This window comes from Saccopteryx bilineata, chromosome 4, assembly GCF_036850765.1.
Source record: "Saccopteryx bilineata isolate mSacBil1 chromosome 4, mSacBil1_pri_phased_curated, whole genome shotgun sequence".
NCBI lineage: Eukaryota > Metazoa > Chordata > Mammalia > Chiroptera > Emballonuridae > Saccopteryx > Saccopteryx bilineata.
Window position 1 is genome coordinate 230819780 of NC_089493.1, and position 22147 is coordinate 230841926.

The following is a 22147-nucleotide window of genomic DNA, read 5'->3' on the forward strand; positions in this document are numbered from 1 at the left end:
AGGGGCTTTTGTGAGCTCTGCTGAGACTGGTGGGGCCTTTGATTCTAGGAGAAACTGGAAAAGATTCGCCCGGTTGTGGAACTTGGAGAATGTGTCAGTGGCCTTTGGAGCCCTGAGTGGAAGGGAAGTGTTTTCCCTCTGTGTGTTGCCCGTTGGCTGATGCGAGACTTTAATAAAGGAATGGCCCACCATTCTTTGGCTCCACTGTTTCTTTACTGTTTGTCTGAATTCAATGGGACCTTGCATCTGTACGGCCACGATGGCCATGACTACTGGCCATACATGCTGTAATAAAGGTTCTATATGGGAAGAAAAATGAACTTTGACCCTTTCCACACACACACACACACACACACACACACTCATTCAAAATTGATCAGAGACCTAAACATAAGAATTAAACCATAAAACTTCTAGAAGACAACCAAGGAGAAAACCTTTATGACATTGACTTAAGCAATACTTTTTTTTTGGATATAAACCTAAAAGAATAAACCATTTAAAAATGAACAAGTTTGACTTCAACAAAGCTGAAACCTGTTTTCATAAAAAAAGACACAGGTAAAAAAATGAAAAGACAAACCACAAATATGGGAGAGAAAAGGAGGGAAATAGGCAGACACGTAGGCATGCATGCATGCATGGTCTGTGTCTGGTCATAAGGAAACAATAAATAAAGATTGAAGTTCAACATAAAGAATGAAAAACATGTATACTCTAAGACTTGCATGTACATAATTTGAATTTTGATTCTTATAGAGAAATCCACCTCTTAAATTCACACAGGAGTTCCCTGGCTGGTTGGCTCATCAGTAGAGCATCGGCCAGGTGTGTGGAAGTCCTGGGTTTGATTCCCAGTCATGGCACACAGGAGAAGCACCCATCTGCTTCTCCACCCTTCCCCCTCTCCTTTCTCTCTGTACCTCTCTTCCTCTCCTGCAGTCAAGGCTCCATTGGAGCAAAGTTGGTCTGGGCGCTGAGGAGGGCTCCATGGCCTCTGCCTCAGGCACTAGAATGGCTTCTGCCTAAAGGGAGCAATGCTCCAGATGGGCCGAGCATCACCCCCTGGTGGGCATGCCAGGTGGTTCCCGGTTAGGCACATGTGGGAGTCTGTCTGACTGCCTCCCTACCTCTAACTTCAGAAACATAAAAAAAAAAAATCACACCAGAGAAAACAAGATCCAGGCAGGAAATGGTTTCGCCAATGTGCCTCGAACTTGTGGGCAGAAGCAGAAACAACCTAGTGGTCACAGATACTACTTTCAACTTTATTTAATCCCCCAAGTGATTCAACCCTGAGCTTCTCAGGGTTGGTGACCACACAACAATAATGATTCAACACTGTTCCTTTCAGGTATCTGGAGGCTAGACCTTTATGGCTTACACTGTAAGAGGTAACTAACTTCCAATGACATGTCTGATGATGGGAGCCCAAAATCATGCAGCTGCCCGGCTGCCTGTTTAACCGGCTTTCATCTTCTTCATTCATACCTTGACAACGTTTGAGAAGGCAGCTTCCTCAAGCTGGACCACCTGGTCCCTCCACTGCCTTCTCCACCTGGACAACCACTGGGCGGGCCCCTGCTGCCTTCTCCAGAACTATACCTCCACCCCCACCCACCCCCTCAAGCTCACCTTGAGCGAGCTGCAGGGTGCAGAACAAAGTCTGGAAGCAGCGGATGTCATTAAAACGCTGACAGTAAGGAATAACAATGCAGCCTAAGCCACAGGGCTTCTCCAAACTTTGATTCTGTTTTTCCGCCTTCTTGGTGGTAACAGGGGGTGTGACCTCAGTCTTGTGCTTTCTCTTTTTTTGGGTCCTGTGCAAGTTCATCAGGACAGCTGTAAGCGCCTTTACATACTGGGATTTTCTCCTGGCCAGCGTGGGGTCCGCGAGTATTTTGCTCTGGGGAGGCTGGTCTTCCGCTGTCTGAGCCTGAGTGGCCTGGGGCTCCCCTGCCACCCGGGCTTCCCGCATGGCTGCGCGGGCGCCTGCGGGGCCGGGGCGAGGCTCAGGCTAGGCCAGCACTTCAGGCTGTGCAGCCTGTCTCCTGTCGTTGTCACTCTCAGTCGCAGCTGCGGCCTGCTCTGCTCGCCCCAACTGACCAGCCGGCGGGCGTGGACGTTGGGGAATTGACACCTGCAGCCCACGTCTCTAGAGGGAACGTTCCTTCTGGGGCTGGAGACAAACGTTCCGAGAGATTGACAGTTGCTCTGAGAGACCTTTCAGGGCTATTTCCTTTTTGTTTCCAAGAGGGAAATACATACATACATACATACATACATATACATACATACATAGCTAGTACTACCGGATTCTGGTAACTGTTAGCTGAGAGGAAGCGCCAGTGTAACTTTAATGGTTGTCTTCTCCTTAGGAAGCAATGAGAGAGAAACGTGCAAAGATGGGACTGTGGAACTGTCTTCCAAGTCTCCCTGACTTACTTTAGTATAGTGTTCAAGCTGGATAATCTCACTGAAAACAATCTGGAAATTGTTGGAGGGGGGGAAAGAAATCAGAAGACAGGCAGAAGACACTTCTATCACATTTGGAGAAACCGAAAAAGATCATAACAGTGTTTCCATCATAAGAAAAAAGAATTGTAAGGTGGTAGATATTGACTAACTTTATTGTAATTTTTTTGCAATATATATATATATCAAATCATTATGTTGTATATATAAAACTAATACAATGTTATGTGTCAATTATGTCTCAATAAAACTGGAGGTGGGGGATTAAAAAAATAATACAAAGTCTGTACAAACCCTTCCAGAAACTAAAAGAGCAAAAAACAGTATAGTAACTGCAAAGAGAAGCAGAGGGAATTATAAAAACTGTTCCTATATATGTCCATAATACTGTTAAGAAAATAGCCTGACCAGGTGGTGGTGCAGTGGATAGAGCAGCGGACTGGGATGCAGAGGACCCAGGTTTAAAACCCTGAAGTTGCCAGCTTAAGAGCGGGGTCGTTGGTTTGAGTGGAGGATCATAGACACGACTCCATGGTCGCTGGCTTAAAGCCCAAGGCTTGAGCAAGGGGTCGCTCACTCTGCTGGAGCCCCCCAGTCAGGGGACATATGAGAAAGCAGTTGAACAACTAAGGAGCCGCAATGAAGAATTGATGCTTCTCATCTCTCTCTCTCTCTCTCCTGTCTGTCCTTATCTGTCCATTTCTCTCTCTGTCTCTGTCACAAAAAAAAAGAAAAAAAAAATCCAGGTCCTGGCTAGATTAGACCTTCATCAGTTGATTAGACCATTATCCCGATACACGAAGGTTGCAGGTTCGATCCACAGTCAGGACACACAAGAATCAAGAATCAACCAATGAGTGCATAAATAAATGGAACAACAAATCAATGCCTCTCTCTTTCCAAAATCAATCAATAAATAAAAATTTAAAAAAGAAACCCACTGTTCTTACAGTTATATTACTAATATTTCCAAACTGTAGGGATAATTTAATGTAGAATGAAGCTGCTTATGTCAAGATTTCACTATAACTCAATAACATTCTGTTCTTGCAGAAAATTAGGGAGCTAGGAGAGCATATAATTTTTCTAGTTCAGTAAATTTAAAATGTTTAAATACCTACAATAAAAAATATACTTTACACTGTGACTCAGTACTCACATTTACACACTCATAATGTCTATATTGTATATGTGTGCATGTATGTGTATGATTTAAACACACACACACACACACACACGTTACTTGTATACTGTATGTCTGTAAAGTCATGGTGCACTGTTGACCAGTCACAGGAAAGCAAAAAAAGACGATAGAAATGTGAAATCTGCACCAAATAAAAGGAAAACCCTCCCAGTTTCTGTAGGATGATGTGGCAGCATAATTGCATGTGCAGATGATGATGTAACACCGTGTATACAGCAGAGCAGCCCACAGCCATGCCAGTCGGGATGTGGAAGGTAAAGAGGAAAGTTCAGTGTGTTCTGTGGCTTGCTAAATTCAAATCCATGACCAAAGTGCAACGTGAATATTGCCATGTTTATAACAAAGCGCCACCACATAGGAATAACATTACTTGGTGGGATAAGCAGTAGAAGGAAACCGGCAGTTTGGTGGAGAAACCCCGTTCTGGTAGGCCATCAGTCAGTGACGAGTCTGTAGAGGCTATATGGGATAGCTACCTAAGGAGCCCTAAAAAATCTGTGCGTGAGCCCACATCGAACTGCACTGAACAGGTATGAAACTGGGAGAGTCTTTCTTTTATTTGGTGCAGATTTCATATTTTTATCGTCTTTTGTTGCTTTCCTGTGACCGGTCAAAAGTGCACCATGACTTTACAGACACACTGTATATAACAAAAAATACTCATAAAATACATCATTAATTTACTTTTTAATATTTGTAGCAAATTTTTATTTTTTTATTTTTATTTTTTAAAGTCTTTTGGTTTTGTTTATTTATGTTTTATTTATTTATTTTTTAATTTTATTTATTCATTTTTTTAGAGAGGAGAGAGAAAGGGGGAGAGAGAGACAGAGAGGGAGAGAGAGAGGAGAGAGAGACAGAGAGAGAAGGGGGGAGGAGCTGGAAGCATCAGCTCCCATATGTGCCTTGACCAGGCAAGCCCAGGGTTTCAAACCGGCAACCTCAGCATTTCCAGGTCGACGTTTTATCCACTGCGCCACCACAGGTCAGGCTGTAGCAAATTTTTAAATGAAAAACACAGGCCTAGAATATTTTTCTTTCTCCTAATCAAATGACTCAACACACTCATTGATGTTCTGCAGACCTGACACAACTGCAGCACAGTAACACTCTAGTGGACACAATTCTCATTTAGGTTTTAGGCTATGACAGCTAAGTTAGTATTTCTAGACAGCATTTTTAAAATTCATTAGTGTTTTCTTGCATGTTTTATTAAAATAATTATTACATATTCATTTTTAACTTCCTTATCTTTCAGAGTTTTTGTCAATGTTGTTCATGACAAGTTGATAGACTTTTATATAACATCTAGTGGGAATAAATGGATATGTGTAAAGTGCTGAAAGAGAAATTAATGTGTCAGAGAAACACTTCAAATACCCATTGATACATTATTAGTGCAAACAATAGCTGTGGTAAACAAACTAGGACTTAAAGTATTATGGCAATAATGCAGGTTCTAAGCTGGCAAAAAAGGCTTCTAGCACAGTGCAGGCTGCAGGGCAGAAGTTTAATAAATCATAGCTTGTATTACGAGGCTGTCAGATACGTTTTAATATTCAATCTTTTGAGCAGTTAAAAGTTAATTCTCCTACTCTTCAAATTTCCTTCAGTACTATATATATTTTTTTCTTCATATCTTTTCTATGAAAGTAGTAAGAACTGTCTAGTGTTCATTTATAGATGGTTAATAGTTGAGAACCTGTACAAAACAAATTGTAAATGGGATCTCACTGACAAACATTACCGGTGAAATACTATCAGAATGACTCTTGATTTTATCCTACCTTAATCCATTGCATGTATTTGGAGAGATATTTACTAATTGATATTAATTACACACTCAGTATTTTGTTGGCTCATAATTGCTTGAAACTTCATAAGCCTCAGCAAATTTCCAACAATTCTATAGTCCCTTTCAGCTCACCGGCTAAACCAGAAATATATAACCTTGACTTCATATAAAAAATACTTTGATACTTAAAAAACCTTAATAACAGGTCACATGCCAGGCCAATTAATTCAGAATATCTGGTTTGTAAGGTCCAAGGATTATGATTTTTAAGATTCCCCAGTGATTCCCATATGCTGCCAGATTGCTCTCCTTTTTCCCTTCCCTTTAGTTTTTCCTCTGCCTTTTCTGGATCATTTTTCATTTCATAATAATCATCTTTGCAAAAAAATCTAGCCATTCAGTTCCAGAAGCTCAAGATAAGTTCAGGGGTTGTGCAGATTAGGAGGTGTCAAATTCATCTTTATTATATCAAAAGTCCCAGGATTTTTGGATAAGAAGCCTTCTCTTTTCTCTCTCTAACAAAAGGAGTAGCATAGATCAGAGGCTAATCACAAAAGGCAATTCTTTAATTAAACTAAAATTTAAAAATAAAAATTTTATTCCTAGTTTAGTGAGTTTTGAGGTTAACTGGCTTAGACCTTTCTCATCTTTCTTTATTTTGAGGATAAATACTATCATATTTTCTATTTTTCATAACTTTTTGAAAATGGTAGGAGTACATTTTTGAATTAAGATATTTTTGTACATTTTTTTCATGCAATATTTAATCATTTTCTGATATTTTGTATTTAATTCCAAAAAACTGTTCTATTATTTCAAGTAGGTCATAATGGTATTAAACATACTCAGAAATATGTTAAGAGACTTTGGCTAGAAATAAATGACTAAGATTTGCTCAAATGTCTTAAGGTTTACAAACTAGACTCACACCTATGCCGTACCAAACGTGTTCCAAAGGAGAAAGAGAAGTCTGAGGGTTTTCTAGGAAAAGGAACATGCATGAGAAGAATCAGTTCTGCATTCACAGCCCCTGGATTGGTGGTCCATATAGTAGTCAGCAGGTGTCTGGTGGTCATGGAACATTTCTTTGTGAAGTCATTTAGATGGTTAACTAAAGGTTTGATCTTTGTCCATGCAGTAACACACAACACACTTATGTGCATCCAAGTATTGACACAGAGCAAAGTTTCAAGGTTTTAGTTCCCAGAGCCAGTTTAAACTAGGATTATCATATCATTTCCTTATGCCTCAACTCACTTGCAGTGAACAATTCAGCAGCTTGACCACATGACTCCATTTTATTTGTCCACTCTATTCTCAATGGTAAATTATAAAAATAAATACTACCAGTTAGAGCTACTCAAATAGAACATTAACAGTAGTACCGTGCAAGTAAAACTGGTTTCTCATGAGAGAGAAGGAATTTTAGCTATGATTGGGAAGCTCTTTTCCTATGATTAAGATGTTTTTGTTGTAGAGTCTTGGCTTACAAACAGGGTTTCTCTTGTTTGTTTGGTTGGATTTTTTTTTAAAAAAAGGAAGCCTGTTCAGGCTTCTTGTATAAGAATTGTGTATTTGGGCAAAAGCCTATTTCACATTTCTGTGTCACTGTTTTCATAACAGTTATTACATAATAAATTAAATATAATATAAATTTTAAAACAAGCTAACAGAAACAATTAAAAATCAAACCAGTTTGTTTTTCATCCTCTTCAAAGCTCGAACTGGATTACATAATAGTAAATAAACATCAAATTTTTAAATTGATAATAACAGATACTACACTTGATCTTAGCCAAAAGGCCAAGAAGTGACAAATGTCAAATCTTTAAATAAACATAATATATGCTTTAACTAAATATGCAGCATTGTAGTCAAATAATATATTAAATTGACTAAAAAATAGTTATAAGTGTAAAATATACTACATTTGCAATCAGAGAGCTAACTCAGGATTCCCCTTTCATACTTATTAACTTAATGTCTTTGACAAATCACTTAAACTCTCTCAACTCAAGGATCCTATTTATAAAATGGAGATTCTCCCTACCTTATTTTATATGGTAGTTATGAAGGTGACAATATAAATTAAAATGAATTAAAACTATAAAATATATAATTTTTCATTTAAAATAAATTTGAAAATAAAAATTTAAATAATTTAAATTTTAAAATAAAAAGTACATTAGCAAAAATAACCACAGTTCTTTTCTCCAACGTTTATGGCTTGGATTTACTTCTAGTTTAAAATAGAGTCTCATTATTTCCCACACTAAAATCCTAGAAGGTAAACTGCTTTGTTAGCATGTCTTCATTTCTAGAATCTAGGATAACTTGTTTAATTTTCAAAACAGAAACAAAGGAGGAAGTGAAAAAGAAAAATGCAATTTGTTGTGTGCCTACTTTCAATCTCCATACTAGATATTTAACTAAAATTTTACTCAGTGTTTCAAACATACAGGCCAAGGCCTGGCCTGTGGTGGCGCAGTGGATAAAGCGTCGATCTGGAAATGCTGAGGTCGCCAGTTCGAAACCCTGGGCTTGCTGGTCAAGGCACATATGGGAGTTGATGCTTCCAGCTCCTCCCCCCTTCTCTCTCTCTGTCTCTCCCTCTCCTCTCTAAAATGAATAAGAAAAATAAAAATAAAAATTACACTTTAAAAAAAAACATACAGGCCTAGGGAAGGTAAGCCCTTGCTTAGAATAATACATTGATAAGGAGGGAGGTATTTAGGGGTTCTTGACCAAGAGCAATTTTGTCTCCTAGGGGTCATTTGGCAATATCTAGATACATTTTTTACTTGTTGCAACTCTAGGTGCAGGAGGCTGCTCAATTTCCTACAATGCACAGGAGCAGCACCCACAATAATTATCTAGCTCTAAGTATCAATAGTGCCAAGATTGAAAAGTCCTGGTCAAAACTCATCCTCCTTCTACATGTAATATTGAAAATGAAAGTTGTTTCTAGGTTTAAATATTTCACAATATTCAGCTCTCACAGATGTACCAGCTTCAATCTAAGGTGTAGTCTCTCTGTGTTCTGAATATACCTGGGAAGCTCCATTTCAGATCTCACTAAATTATCTTTTCATTTAAGCAATAAAGGAGATTTCTGGAAAAAAAAATCATGCTAATCCATTCAAGAAAAATGATTCAGGTTCAGAAAGAAGTGATGATTCTAAAAGAGAAGGTAGGTCTATTACACAGATGGTGCCCTGGCCTCTTCTCCCTCACCCACAGTGAATATCATTGTACCCTAGGGAGAGGAATGTGAGCAAATGCTAAAGGAGCTTTCTCGTGAAACCCTCTTTACAGCCCTGAGAAGCTCTGTAATAGCTCTACAATAGTATAACATTAAAGAGAAGAAAGACTACTATTCCCATTTGAGTTTCTTCTTGGAGCATGATGTGGATATAAGAATAAGAACAGTGTTATACCTAAGTTTGCACCAGATAAGACTTCATATTTGAAAACAGACCATACTCTTGCTTAATAGTGTTAGAGGATTTTTAGCTTCAAAATACTTTAATGTGGTTTTGGCAGCCAACAATAAGTCTAGAGCTAGGGAAAAAGAAAAGACCAATCTTTTTGTATTACTTGACCCTGTGAATGGCACCAACATCCACTTAGTCTTGGTCAGAAGTCATGGTAGTCATCCTTAATTTTTTCATCTTCCTAACTCCTTGGTACATTCTCAGATCCAGTGATAGAATAGAATTTCAAGTATTGCAATCTATTTATCTATTTTACTCATTGAGACACAATGTAATATTTTATTCAAATAAAGGATGTCATAGTTCAAAAACTGTTTTGAATCTTTGGATTTTAAGAATTGAACCTGCAAGACTTTCCATGGTCTGACTGCTGCATTTGACTGACTTGACCATGGCTTCCTTGGTCTTCATGGTCCAGCTACTTTCAGTTCATTGTGACTCCCCTAACACTTCATGCTACCATTTCACTTTGACCATACTGATGTCCATTAAGCAAGCATCTCATTGTATTTGTGTGTATATATGTGTGTGTATGTACATATATGTCCGTGTGTCTGTATCCTCATCAAATTGAAAGTGTCTTGAGAGCACAGTGCTCAGCACTTTGAAGAATTTAATTAATACTGATTATCAACTAATCTAATTAATCAACTGATGAATCATTTAAAAGTGGATGATACACAATGTCTGAGAAATCGAAGACAACAACCCATGGAATGTATGAGTAATAGTTTAGGAAAATTTTACTCTGGCTGGGTAGCTCAGTTGGTTAGAGCATTGACTCAGTACACTAAGGTTGCAGGTTCTACCCCCAGTCAGGGCACATACAAGAATCAACCAATGAATGCATAGATAACTGGAACAACAAATCAGTATTTCTCTCTCTCTGAAATAAATCAATAATTTTTTTAAATGTTAATATTTTGAGAAATTTTTTAAGGAAGCATATTTGAACATATTACTGAGGTAAAGACGAAACCAGAGAAATATTTTCCTTGGATTGGTTTACCCTGGGAAAACTATGCAGAGAAAAAAGAATATGCTATGAACAAAAGAATTTACAAGAAGTATTTTTAGCTATAAATATTAGACTCCCAAGTTGTAATAACATTTTACCCTATTAATACCTGCATACTTCTAGGTTCTGAACTGCATGGCTGACTTGGGTAGCTCTAGTTAGTACCTTACCAAGGAAACTGAGAGAGAATCTTCCTTCTTCTGATTCTGATTTGTTCCTTATTTATCTTTGTCCTGTTTCCAAGATTATTTGAGTAAATCTTTATGCAAGGAGACAACTATATGGCTGTATAGTCATATTTTAAATGCCCCTAAATGCTTAAAATCTACATGGAGGAAAAAAATTATTCCCTTAAAAAAGAAAGTCTGGAAATCACTGAAGCAAGCAGCAGATGACAGTTGTAAAATATGTCGCTTTCACTAGAAGAAAGAGAATCCCACAAAGGTCAGAACAACCACACCCAGAGTATTGTTTATGAACATAACTGCATCCACAAGGAAAAAATGCACGTCCTCCTAGGGGAAGTCCTGTCCATGTAAACTGTGCTTTTTTTGTGGTGGTTGTTTTGATCACAACTTTTTAAGTCCAAAGGAGAATCAGAAAGAAGTATTAAGTGGTCCCACACTAACACTTTTAATCTGAGCCAGAAATGAGTCCTTTGACATGTTTAAATCTCTAAGAAAAAAAAGTTATAGAGCAGGGCTGTCCAGTAGAAGTATCAGCACATACGGAATTTAAATTTTTATAGTACCTACCATAAAAAAATAAAAGGAAACAGGTAAAATTAACTTGATATTTTATTTAACCAAATATGTCTAAAATAAAATCACTTCAACATGCAATCAATATTTTAAATCATTAATTTTAATGAGATAGTTTGCATTTTTTATTCTTACTTAGTCTTCATTCAGTATTGAGAGTGTATTTTAGACTTACAACACACCTCAGTTAGGACTATTCACATTGCTGGTGCTCAATAGCCACATGTCACTAGTGGCTACCACAAAAGAGAATGCAGTTAATTACAGAGGCTCCTTTCACTTCTAAAAAGTTAAATATATGAGTCATCTGGGAAATAAATTTTGTTAAGTCACAAAATTAATAACAACTCTTTTAACTATTAATTACTTAACTGATGTCCTGGTGTTCTATATCTTACATAATTTACTATGTATTTCCATTTTTATAATAAATTTGTTTGTTTTTTTTAAATGTTTTTTTAAAACTACTTTTTTTTAATTTTTTATTTATTTATTTTAGAGAGGAGAGGGAGAGACAGAGAGAGAGAGAGAGAGAGAGAGAGAGAGAGAAGGGGGGAGGAGCTGGAAGCATCAACTCCCAAATGTGCCTTGACCAGGCAAGCCCAGGGTTTCGAACTGGCGACCTCAGCATTTCCAGATCGACACTTTATCCACTGCGCCACCACAGGTCAGGCCTATAATAAATTTGTTTTTTAAAGCCAAGCTTTATGACTTAGTTGTGTCTTTTTAAATATTAGCATATATTCAAATGGAGAATGTCTAACCACACAGTTTTTATTACAGAATACAGGGCATTGCCATCCATCTACAAGAATTGTAGTCTACGTATTTAAGAAGAAATAGTGGATCATTGTGTGCCTTGTATATTTACCCTTAGCTTTTTGTTGTTGAGTATCACACTCAACAATCAATATTGGCTGTCTTTACATGAAGAAATAAATTCTGTATTGAATTCCACTTAGTGAGTTAACTATAATTTATTTAACTGGTCCCTGGCCAGCTGGCTCAGTAGATAGAGTGCAGGACCAGCATGTGGGCATCCTGGGTTTGATCCCCCAACAGGGCACATAAGAGAAATGGCCATCTGCTCCTTTCCTATCCTTCTCCCCCTTCTCTCTCTCTTTCCCTCCCACAGCCAGTGGATCATTTGTTTCAAGCATTGCCCTGGGCACTGAGGATAGCTCCGTTGGTCTGTTGGTCTGAGCATCGGCCCCAAATAGTGGTTGCCGGGTATATTTTGGTTGGGGTGCATGCAGAAGTCTATCTCTATATCTCCCATCCTCTCACTTAAAAATATTTTTTTTATTTAAGTGTTTCCATATTGATGGTATTGGCTTGTTTCCAATTTGTGCCTGATAATACTGAACTGATTATCTTAATATGTAGAAATACAAATTTTCTGAAATACAAATCACTGACTTAAAATAGCTTTTAATAGAAAATATAATTAGAGTTATGAAATATATCCGAAATTTAAAATTGCTAAATGAAAAAATCTTAAGCTTCTAGGTTACTAAACTTATCAGGAAGTGCTTTGGTTGGTAGCTGTATTTCAATGCCTATATAGAAATTTTATGTAATAGTCACTGTTAACTTCTAGAAAACATGCAAATGATTTTAATATCTATACTTTTGTAGATTCAAAATCTTAAGAAATATTGAGACTAGGTTGAATTGAACAATAAATGTATAAGAGGTTCTGTTAAATATCCTCCACATAATATCAATTTCAGCCAAACATGCATGTAGGAAGAACTACTCTCTACAGTAACCTATTGAGAGTAATTCAGGTAACTCTCTTTAACAAATAACTCAATAAAGCAGGTAAATAACATGATGATACAAATTAATGTAGTTTAATACAAGACTGACCTCAACAATTAAGGAATACAGAAATGTGTACCTTTAGTAAATGGTCTTCGTTTGCTTACCTGCTCTAGGAAATTACTCTTGCTTCCTCACTGAGAGGAGTTAATCTTGCTACAGTTTTTTTGTTTGTTTGTTTGTTTTTTGTTTTTTACAGAGACAGAGAGAGAGTCAAAGAGAAGAATAGACAGGAACGAAGAGAGATGAGAAGCATCAATCATCAGTTTTTCGTTGCGATACCTTAGTTGTTCATTGATTGCTTTCTCATCTGTGCCTGGACTGTGGGTCTTCAGCAGACTGTGGGTGAGCTTTGCTCAAACCAGATGAGCTGCGCTCAGGCTGGCGACCTCTCCAACCTGGGTCCTCCGCATCCCAGTCTGATGTTCTATCCACTGCGCCACCGCCTGGTCAGGCTGCTACAGTTTCTAATGTGCAGCCTACCATAATTATGTAATCAAGCAATACATATTCTACACAAGAAATAAGATCTACAGCTTCTAGGCTAAAAATGACCGCAATCTACTGCTAAAAATAGTTAAAATGTGAGTGTTATAGATGCTACTTTTTTCAATAACTACAGGCTTTTTTTTTCTTTTTTTTCCTTTTTTCGAATGTAAAAACAAAAAAAAAACGCGACGGGGACGCGGGAGCTGCGCCCAACGCACAGCACACGCACGCACGCAGGCAGGACCCGGCGCCGCCAGCCCGGACACGCAGGCCAGGCCTGGCGGGACCTTCCCCCGACTCAGAGAGGGGAGGCACAGGCCGCACGGCCCGCCCACCGGCGCCCCGGGAAGGGCGAGAGGGGGGGCAGCGGAGGAGCGGGGACCATGCCCAACCAAACTCCTCCAGGTAGCTTACAAGAAGCTACGCGCACCGGAGGGGCGGCGACTGGGGGGTCCGGTACCCTAAGGCTCCCTCACGGATCGCTAGAGAAGGCTTTCTCACTGGGGCGCAGCGCCCCTAAACCCAGGCACCGAGACCCCGTCGGGCCCCGCCGAGGTGGAAGTCCGGGAGCATGAGGGCAGGGTGGGCAGGGGCGCCAAAGGGAGGCCCACAGCGACCCAGAAGGCGCTCAACCCTGGCCGGTCGCGGCTGCTCGGCCCTCGCAGGCTGCGACACGACACGGGTATTCGCCCACGGGAGCGGCACGGGCCTCCCCCACAGACCACGCGGCCGGTGGCGGCGATCACGAGCGAGCGGCAACGACTGGGGCGTGCCACTCTCATCCCCGCGTTTTCTCCCCACACTGCGCCTCCTTCGAGGCTCCGCCCGGACACAACCCACCGGCCGCGGTGAAACCCCACGGGGGCCGGCTGGGCACAGGCGGCGACAACGCCAGCTCGGCCTCGGGCAGCTGACGGACAACCCGGAGCGCTCCAGGGGCACCGCCCAAGGCCGGGCGAAACGCGGCCGCGCGCCCACCTAACCCCACGCGTGGAGGGCCCGCTCAACGACGCACAGCCAGAGAGGCCGAGGGCAGAGAGTGTCTGCCGCGTCAGGAGACCACGTCCTCCGCCGTCCACGCCACAAGGCGGAGAGAGCGAGAGGGCCGAGGTCGGGCCAGATTCCGGAACCTCCTCTCTCTTTTCTCAGCCATCCCCACCGTCAGGCGGGGAGGGAGGGCGAGGAGAGGAGAGGGGCCCGCAGAGCGGAGCGAGAAGAGCGGTCCCATTCACCAGGAATGCCCCGTCCCTCCTCCCGCACGGCTTAGGCCGGGCCGAGAGAGCACGACGCCACCACATCAATCAATAACTACATCAATCAATAACTACAGGCTTTAACTGAACTTTATTTTTTGGCTTCCCACAAGTCTCCTTAGTTAATTGAGATTAGAAGTTTAAGCAGAGGATAAATGAAATGCTCAAAACCCAAAGAAAAACAAAAGTGGGGGGATGTGAAAGAAACATCATCCATAGTAAATAAAGCAAAATTTGGATATAGCTCCTCTGCTTACTTATGAACTTGGTTTAAGTCTTTTATATATTCTGACTTTTTGTTCCTCATTTGTAAAATGAGAATAATAATAAACCATTTGAAAGATTATTCTGGGGATTACAAGTAATATACTAAAAGTGTCTAGCATGGTTCCTGGCATGCAGTAGATACTCAAAAAAGGTAATTATTTATCAACGTATTAGAATCATAAACTTTTATATTAAAAAATACCTACAGTGTGTAGCCCTCTACAAGGTAGACCCTCAACCAGTGAATAGAAGTCGAATAAATAGAAGGCAGAAATATATTAACAGATGGTCTCACAAAAGGCTATATAGAGAGACAACAATTGAGATTATCCTTAATGAACTGGGAAACATTAAAAAAATAATAATGCTTGCAAGAAGCTAACAGCCTAAATTGATATTTGCTGTAAGGTACAATAGAGATAATGTCTAAGACCCTTAGAAAGGAAACTAAAAGCTGTCACAATGAGTTTTAAGCCTTCTTGAAATAACTTTACATACAACAAACTACTCTGAAAGGGAAGGAATGGGAATAAAAGATAAACAATGTGTAGATACCCAGGAATGACTCCTTAATTGATATCTTTGCAAAAATAGAACCCAGAGAGTGGTGGCACTGGGAGAGCTGACATCTCTCAATTAAAAATGTGTGTTGGCCCTAGCCGGTTGGCTCAGTGGTAGAGTGTCAGTCCCATGTGTGGATGTCCTGGATTTATTCTCAGCCAAGGCACATAGGAGAGACACCATCTGCTTCTCCATCCTTCCCTCTCTCCTTTCTCTCTGTCTCTCTCTTCCCCTCCTGCAGCCAAGGCTCCGTGGGAGCAAAGTTGGCTCAGGCGCTGAGGATGGCTCCATGGCCTCCGCCTCAGGCGCTAGAATGGCTCGGATTGCAGCAAAGCAAAGCCCCAGAGAGGTCGAGCATCACCTTCTGGTGGGCTTGCTGGGTGGATCCCAGTCGGGTGCATGCAGAAGTCTGTCGGAGACACACACACACACACACACACACACACACACACCTGCACACGCGTGCACACGCATGCGCTTCTCACTTTGAAAAAATACAAAAAAAGTTGAAATAAACATTAAATTTTTTCTACTAGTTAGGTATGGATGTTTAAGAATCAGTGTGCAAGATGTATTGGAGTTGGAGATACTGGAAGATCACTTAGGTGGTCAATAAATGAAACAATATACAGTTGAATGAAAAAATAGATGGTGAAGAAGACCTTTAGAAATGTATTCCTGTTAGAATTTATTTTGAAATAAATTCAGGTGAAAACCCATCCAGATGATTGTTAGATTACATATTAAAGTTTTAAAAACAAGTGAAAAATTGTCCCTGGCCAGTTGGCTCAGTGGTAGAGCGTCAGCCTGGTGTGCAGAAGTCCTGGGTTCGATTTCCGGCCAGGGCACACAGGAGAAGCGCCCATCTGCTTCTCCACCCCTCCCCCTCTCCTTTCTCTGTCTCTCTCTTCCCCTCCCGCAGCGAGGCCCCATTGGAGCAAGGATGGCCCAGGCGCTGGGGATGGCTCCTTGGCCTCTGCCCCAGGCTCTAGAGTGGCTCTTTTCGCGACAGAGCGATGCCCCAGAGGGGCAGAGCATCGCCCCCTGGTGGGCAGAGCGTCGCCCCCTGGTGGGCGTGCCGGGTGGATCCCGGTCGGCGCATGCGGGAGTCTGTCTCACTGTTTATCCCCGTTTCCAGCTTTGGAAAAATACAAAAAAAAAAAAGTGAAAAATTAAAGATAAACATATGTTGGCCTGGCCTGTAGTGGCACAGTGGATAAAGCATAGACCTGGAATGCTGAGATGACCAGTTCAAAACCTCAGGCTTGCATGATCAAGGCATATATGGAAGTTGATGCTTCCTGCTCCTCCCCCTTCTCTCTCTCTCCTCTCTAAAAATAAATAAATATAAAAATAAACATGTATTGTCAAATATAAATTATTTTCACTTGTTAAAATGCTAAAGCAGACTTTATTCAAGACTATTACTGAAACAGGGGTGAGAAATTGTACTTAATTCCAAATTCAACAAAGATAAATGGGGATTTATAGCTAAAGAGCAGACTGAGAATGTTAGTGGATTGGAAATTACTAAGAGGAAACATTAAGAGTAGGAGAGAATCCTTGCTAATATAATCCTTGCAAAAGACAGGCCAAGTATTTATACATCAAAGGTGGGGATGAGGAACTTGATCAGATACTAAGGGTGATTAAATATCAAGGGTGTGGATGATGATGACTTAGCAGGGTTCTGGTTGAACCCTCTATTCTACATAATTGAATCGAGGGCTCAGAGGAGTTCATCAAAAATTGGTCAAGGAGGGAGTCTTTATATGTATATTTGATGGTTTGCTACTGCGCTGTTGATAATGTTTGACATATCTGAAATAAATCTATTTCAATATTATAAGCAACTATAAAATAATCCCTTAATAAATTGAAAAATAGCATGTCTCATCGATAATCTTAAAGCACATCAGCTAATATCACCAAGAACACCTCCAAAAGTCTAACTGCAAAAGAGAATGAATACAAAATCAGGGATTTAGGAGAGGGTACTGAAAAGGGTTGGGATGCTAGGGTGTTCTTGGCCAACACTGATCAGTATTTGTAATTTATGGTGGTCTCTGTCACAGTCAGTGATTGTCTTTTCAGAACTCATGAGACTCGACAGTTACTGTTAGGTCATTTTGTCTGTGGTGTTTAGAACATATAGATCCAAAAGAATTGGTGTTAAAAGAGTTTGATTTGGGAGACCAATATAGATAGTCTGTAATTTGGTCGAGAAGATTTACCTGATTTTTCGGTGCAGTTTGTACGTTGTGGTCTCTGTCTACATTCCTAGTTCCCCTTGACAACTTGACTGCCAGAATGGATTTCCTTTCCCCTCTCCTTCATCAGAGGAATCGTATTAAAAGGTTTAATTTGCTGCCATCTAGTGGGCATATGCTCTCACTTTTTAATATTAAATATAAAAGAAATGGATTTAGACATAAAATAGACTTACATGCTCTTTCACTGTTATATACCTTCTTTTTCAGGGAAATATCTTTAACTATTTTCAACCACATAATGCTTTAATGTTCCTATTCATGCTTTTAGTACTCTATTAGTGCTGAGTTGGAGTTACTGATTATATTCAGTGTGCAACATTATATTTTTTATTATATTGTGCTAACTTTTATAGCAGTGCATAATAGATTTGTACAAATTTAAATAAAAATTCAAAATATTTAAAATTTTTTAAATCAAAATTTTAAAAATGCTTTAATAAGAAACATCTGATTTGCCAATTTTTAAGGCCAGATTGATTATATACAAATTGATAACCAATAAGGATAACCTGACCCACAATAAAGTTTTAGCAGATTTATTAACATTTTATGTAGGAAGTAATTTGACTGAAGAAAACATCTATTATCTTTGTTCTCTCATTTTTACAGAGAGGTCTTCTACATTCCCCAGAGAGGAATATTGGTGATTACTTACGGTCACTTCTCTGTCTCATTATTTGAATATCTCCCAAGAAGAAGGATTAATTTATCAAATTTGTGAAAGTGGGGGAAGGACACTGAGTATATAGGACTCTGGCCCGCAGTTTTTTCTATGACAACATGTAAGTTCAATTCAATGGAAAGAAGTAAAAAGCATATTTCACTTTTAAGTTTCTGTTGTGTTCTTTGATTTAGCTTTTCTGAATAGATCTGATATTACTACAACTGATATTTTCTCCCTCCCTCACTTCATTTTTTAAAAATTTTTGTGACAGAGACAGAAAGACAGAGAGAAGGACAGATAGAGACAGAGAGGAAGGAAGAGAGAGATGAGAAGAATCAATTCTTCATTGCTGCATTGTAGTTGATCATTGATTGATTTCCCACATATGCCTTGACTGTGGGGTTACAGCAGAACGAGTGACCCCTTGCTCAAGCCAGTGACCTTGGGTTCAAGCTGGTGAGCTGTACTCAAGGCGAGCTCAGGTCTTCAAACCTGGGTCCTCTGCATCCCAGTCCAATGCTCTATCCACTGCACCACCACCTGGTCAGGCCTTCCCTCACTTCTGTATCTACTTTTTAAAGGTATTCAGAACTAAAAGGCAAAAAGAGGGTGTAATTAATATTACCAACAAAACCCAGTATTTTCTTTATTGTGTATCTAAGAAACACAATAACAATTGAATTAGAGGAAGTAAAATCAATGGTATAAGGTCTCTTTTTCTGTGGGGTTTAGAGATGAGTCATAAGTAGAGAAAGATTTCTGAAAGGCCAAGCAAAAGAGAAATACTAAAAAATGTATTGAAATAGAATGCAGGAATTGAGAGAACAACCATTTATTTAGCTTCACTAAGATAACTATCTTCAAATACAGGTAATTTCAAGAAATTCAGAAGAGCCTTTTGTATTCTTAGAAAGTTTCTGACCTAATTCAAAGTCCTGGAGCAAATGATAAAAACACTTTTTTTTCTTTTTTACATCTCCTAATAGCAAGATAACAAATCTAAAGGCCAGTGAAACTGAAAATTGGAAGAAACAGAAAATTAATCTTCATTGACTTATTATATGTCCTACTAAATAATGCACCGGTATTGGCTGGTTTCCTCTCTCGCTTTCTCCCCCCTTCTGCTGTTCGATTCTCCTCTCTGAGGGGCCAGCCCTGCAGGCTGCAGTCTCTAGGCTTTGTAGTCATCTGTCCTCTGATAGGTTTGGCCAGTGGGAAGGTGAGAAGAAAGAAGAAACCAGCCTATTTATTTTCTTCTCTATCTGCCTCTCTGACAACAGCTGCATAGTCCCCAGGGCCCCATGATCCGCCAGTGAGTTTCAGAAATGCTGCCCTCTCCTTCCTTCCCTCCAGCCACAGGAGGGGGGCCACTTCCCCCTCTGCTCATCTCTGCAGTGCCTCACTGTCCTCTGTTTGGTGTCTCAGACTTTTCATCACCTATTTAACCAACTCCTGGTATTTATGTCTTAAAAAACAAACAAAACAAAAAAACTTGTATATTGGTCTTTGGTTTCAGTTTTCCTGTCAGAATCCTGACGATACACACAATATATATGTATACTATACATATATATCCATGCATAGCTTCATTCAGATGCTGATTCCATCTCTAACTCTCTCCTAAGAAAGCAACTTTGGTGAGACTGAGAAAGCAATGAAGACTCCTTTAGGGTCACAATGTGGTATAATTAAGCTTTAAGAAGAACATCTTGATGAGAGAAAGGTTTGATTTAGAAATGTTTGGGTTTGAATGCTTAGAACTTGCCCCATCCCAAGTCCACCACATTGACGGAACCCATTGACCAAAGGTGAGACCCTTACGCAAGGGTAAATAAGGGTGATGGACTGGGGGGATTGGCAGTAAAGATGAAAAGGGGACAGAAAGACTTCCTTGCCCCAGGAACACCCGACCTCTTTATCATAGTCATTGAAACCCAGACTTTTACCAGATTCACTCCCTCCATGAATTTCTAGAATGTTTCTGAGGAATATTAACACATCCTACTAAGCTCTATTGGAAAGCATCATTAAAAAAGAGAAAACATTGCTCACCTCAAAAGAGTCAGCAATGTCAAATATTTATTTATTACATTAATGAGGGAACAAGCAAGATGGAGAATGTAGTAGTTCAAATACAAAACTAATTAATATCCTTCAGGGCAATAATACTGCAAGCTCTGGGTTTCATCTTTCTTTTTGAAGGGCAGAAAGCATTTTATCTCTCAAAATTTATATTCAGAAAACAATCATGTGAATCAGCTTCTACAAGTTAATAACAACATTTACAGAAATATAAAAACACAATTTTACTCATTAGTGTTCTTCATCTGAAAACTAAAAATATTTCATATAGTCATTTTATTTGACACTGGAGGATCTATATGTTAAATGAAAGCAGCACAGTAAGATCCTGGATGGATAAAAGGTATACCTTATTTTAGAATGTGAGAAAGAACAGTAGTGCAAAGAAAGAGGAAAACAGGCTTGGCCCCTGTGATATAACCCTTCTCCAGCACAAATTCTCAGGCAGAGTACAGGTGGAGCTCAAGATCTGTAAAGTGATTTCTTTAAAACTCTCCTTATTCTCTGAAGTGTTCATGTAGCCAGTTTAGGCCACCATATTAACTCATTTGATCCTTAGAAAAACACTATGGTATTATTCATTGATTTTACACATGAGAACATTTGGGCAAAGAGATGTAACATCACTTCTTCAAGGTCACAAACACCAACTGGCGCAGCCAGGATTTATATTCGAGTTTTCTTTAACGCCTACATTCTTAGGCACTATTCTCTATATCTCATATACATACTGTAAATATATAAATATATATAGCGTGCAACATTTTGCTTTGAAATTGTGTATCAATAAAATATTAAGGAAGAAAAACAAGTGAGAATAAAGGAAATTACAAATTATCTCAAAGATTATTTGCTCTAAATGTCTAATACTATGTATTCAATATTTATTTAATTCATAGAAACTTATAACCAGAAGGAAGGCTGTCATTCTGTTTAATTTTCTCTGATTATCTAGTATTACTATTTGGTAATAATTTTTTGTTTCTACAGTATTTTGACTTGCTAAAATATTTCCTTTCCTGCCTCTTTCTTCTTGTACCAGGAAGACTCTGTCAGGAAAAAAAGCATGAATACAAACAACTAAATTCCTTTTCCAGTTCTCCCTCTAAAATCTCACTTGTCCTATTGTCTGAAGAGCAGAAATAAATAAAAGGCACAATTAGTGTCTTTGGAAAATATGAATCCCTGAATTGATGTTATTGCAAATCTTGAAAAATTTCTTTTCCTCTTTTGCTCACATGAAAAGGAATGGATCAACTCCTTACCATTTCTTTTTCTCAAATAAGAAATGACCATTTTACTTGCATAAATATTAGCTCTAATTTATTGATTCTTTTTAATTTCTCAAGATATTTTTAACAAACAACTTCATAAATAATCCTTTCAAAATGCCAAAAATCTTTAGAATTGAATACTGGGGTAGTAAATTAAACTAAGTTCCCATTGAGAGTAATTTTTTTTTCCTGCATGCCAATAAAGAATAAGCAGGCTTTTGGAATTGTGATCTTCAGATTCATGTCTCCATTAATTTCTGAATCTGCATTTTGATTCATGAATTTATAGAGGATGTTGGTAAAAGGAGTGCAGAATCTTTCTTGAAATTGTGCCATAAATCTAGGGTATTCTGTAGCAAACAGCATCTCTGGGGAAATCATCTATTGCAAGTAATATTAACCTTACAAGCTTCAAGAAACCTCATTTCCCAGAGACTCAAAGACAGTAGATTTAGCCAGGCTATTGCATTTCTATAGTAAGTCAACAGGCTTTTGCAATTTGGGGGGCAGAAATCAATTCTCAGATTTCAGTAAACACCAAAGATCTGCTTGTCTGAAATAATGGGAAAAAAATAGACAGTAACGGTGTGAGCCATTTAATGGCAGGTATTGCTTGCCCATCTGCCTACACTTGTCATGGCACTTCAGGCCATGCTCATGCTTGGAGGGGGGATAGGCAATAGAAAGAGAGAAGGAAACACTACATTTTGAGC

General features: G+C 39.2%; 1 protein-coding gene and 1 pseudogene across 1 annotated transcript in view; both read right to left on the reverse strand.

Moving 5' to 3' along the window:
• SLCO6A1 (solute carrier organic anion transporter family member 6A1) overlaps window positions 1-1978 on the reverse strand; it is a 116414-nt gene extending 114436 nt beyond the window's left edge. The window contains exon 1 of the mRNA XM_066276812.1: window positions 1636-1978. Coding sequence (XP_066132909.1) covers window positions 1636-1978 — 343 coding nt within the window. The remainder of the gene's footprint in view (window positions 1-1635) is intronic.
• A 5209-nt stretch (window positions 1979-7187) lies between these two features.
• LOC136336795 (U2 spliceosomal RNA) lies at window positions 7188-7289 on the reverse strand (annotated as a pseudogene).
• Between the last annotated feature and the right edge of the window lie 14858 nt (window positions 7290-22147).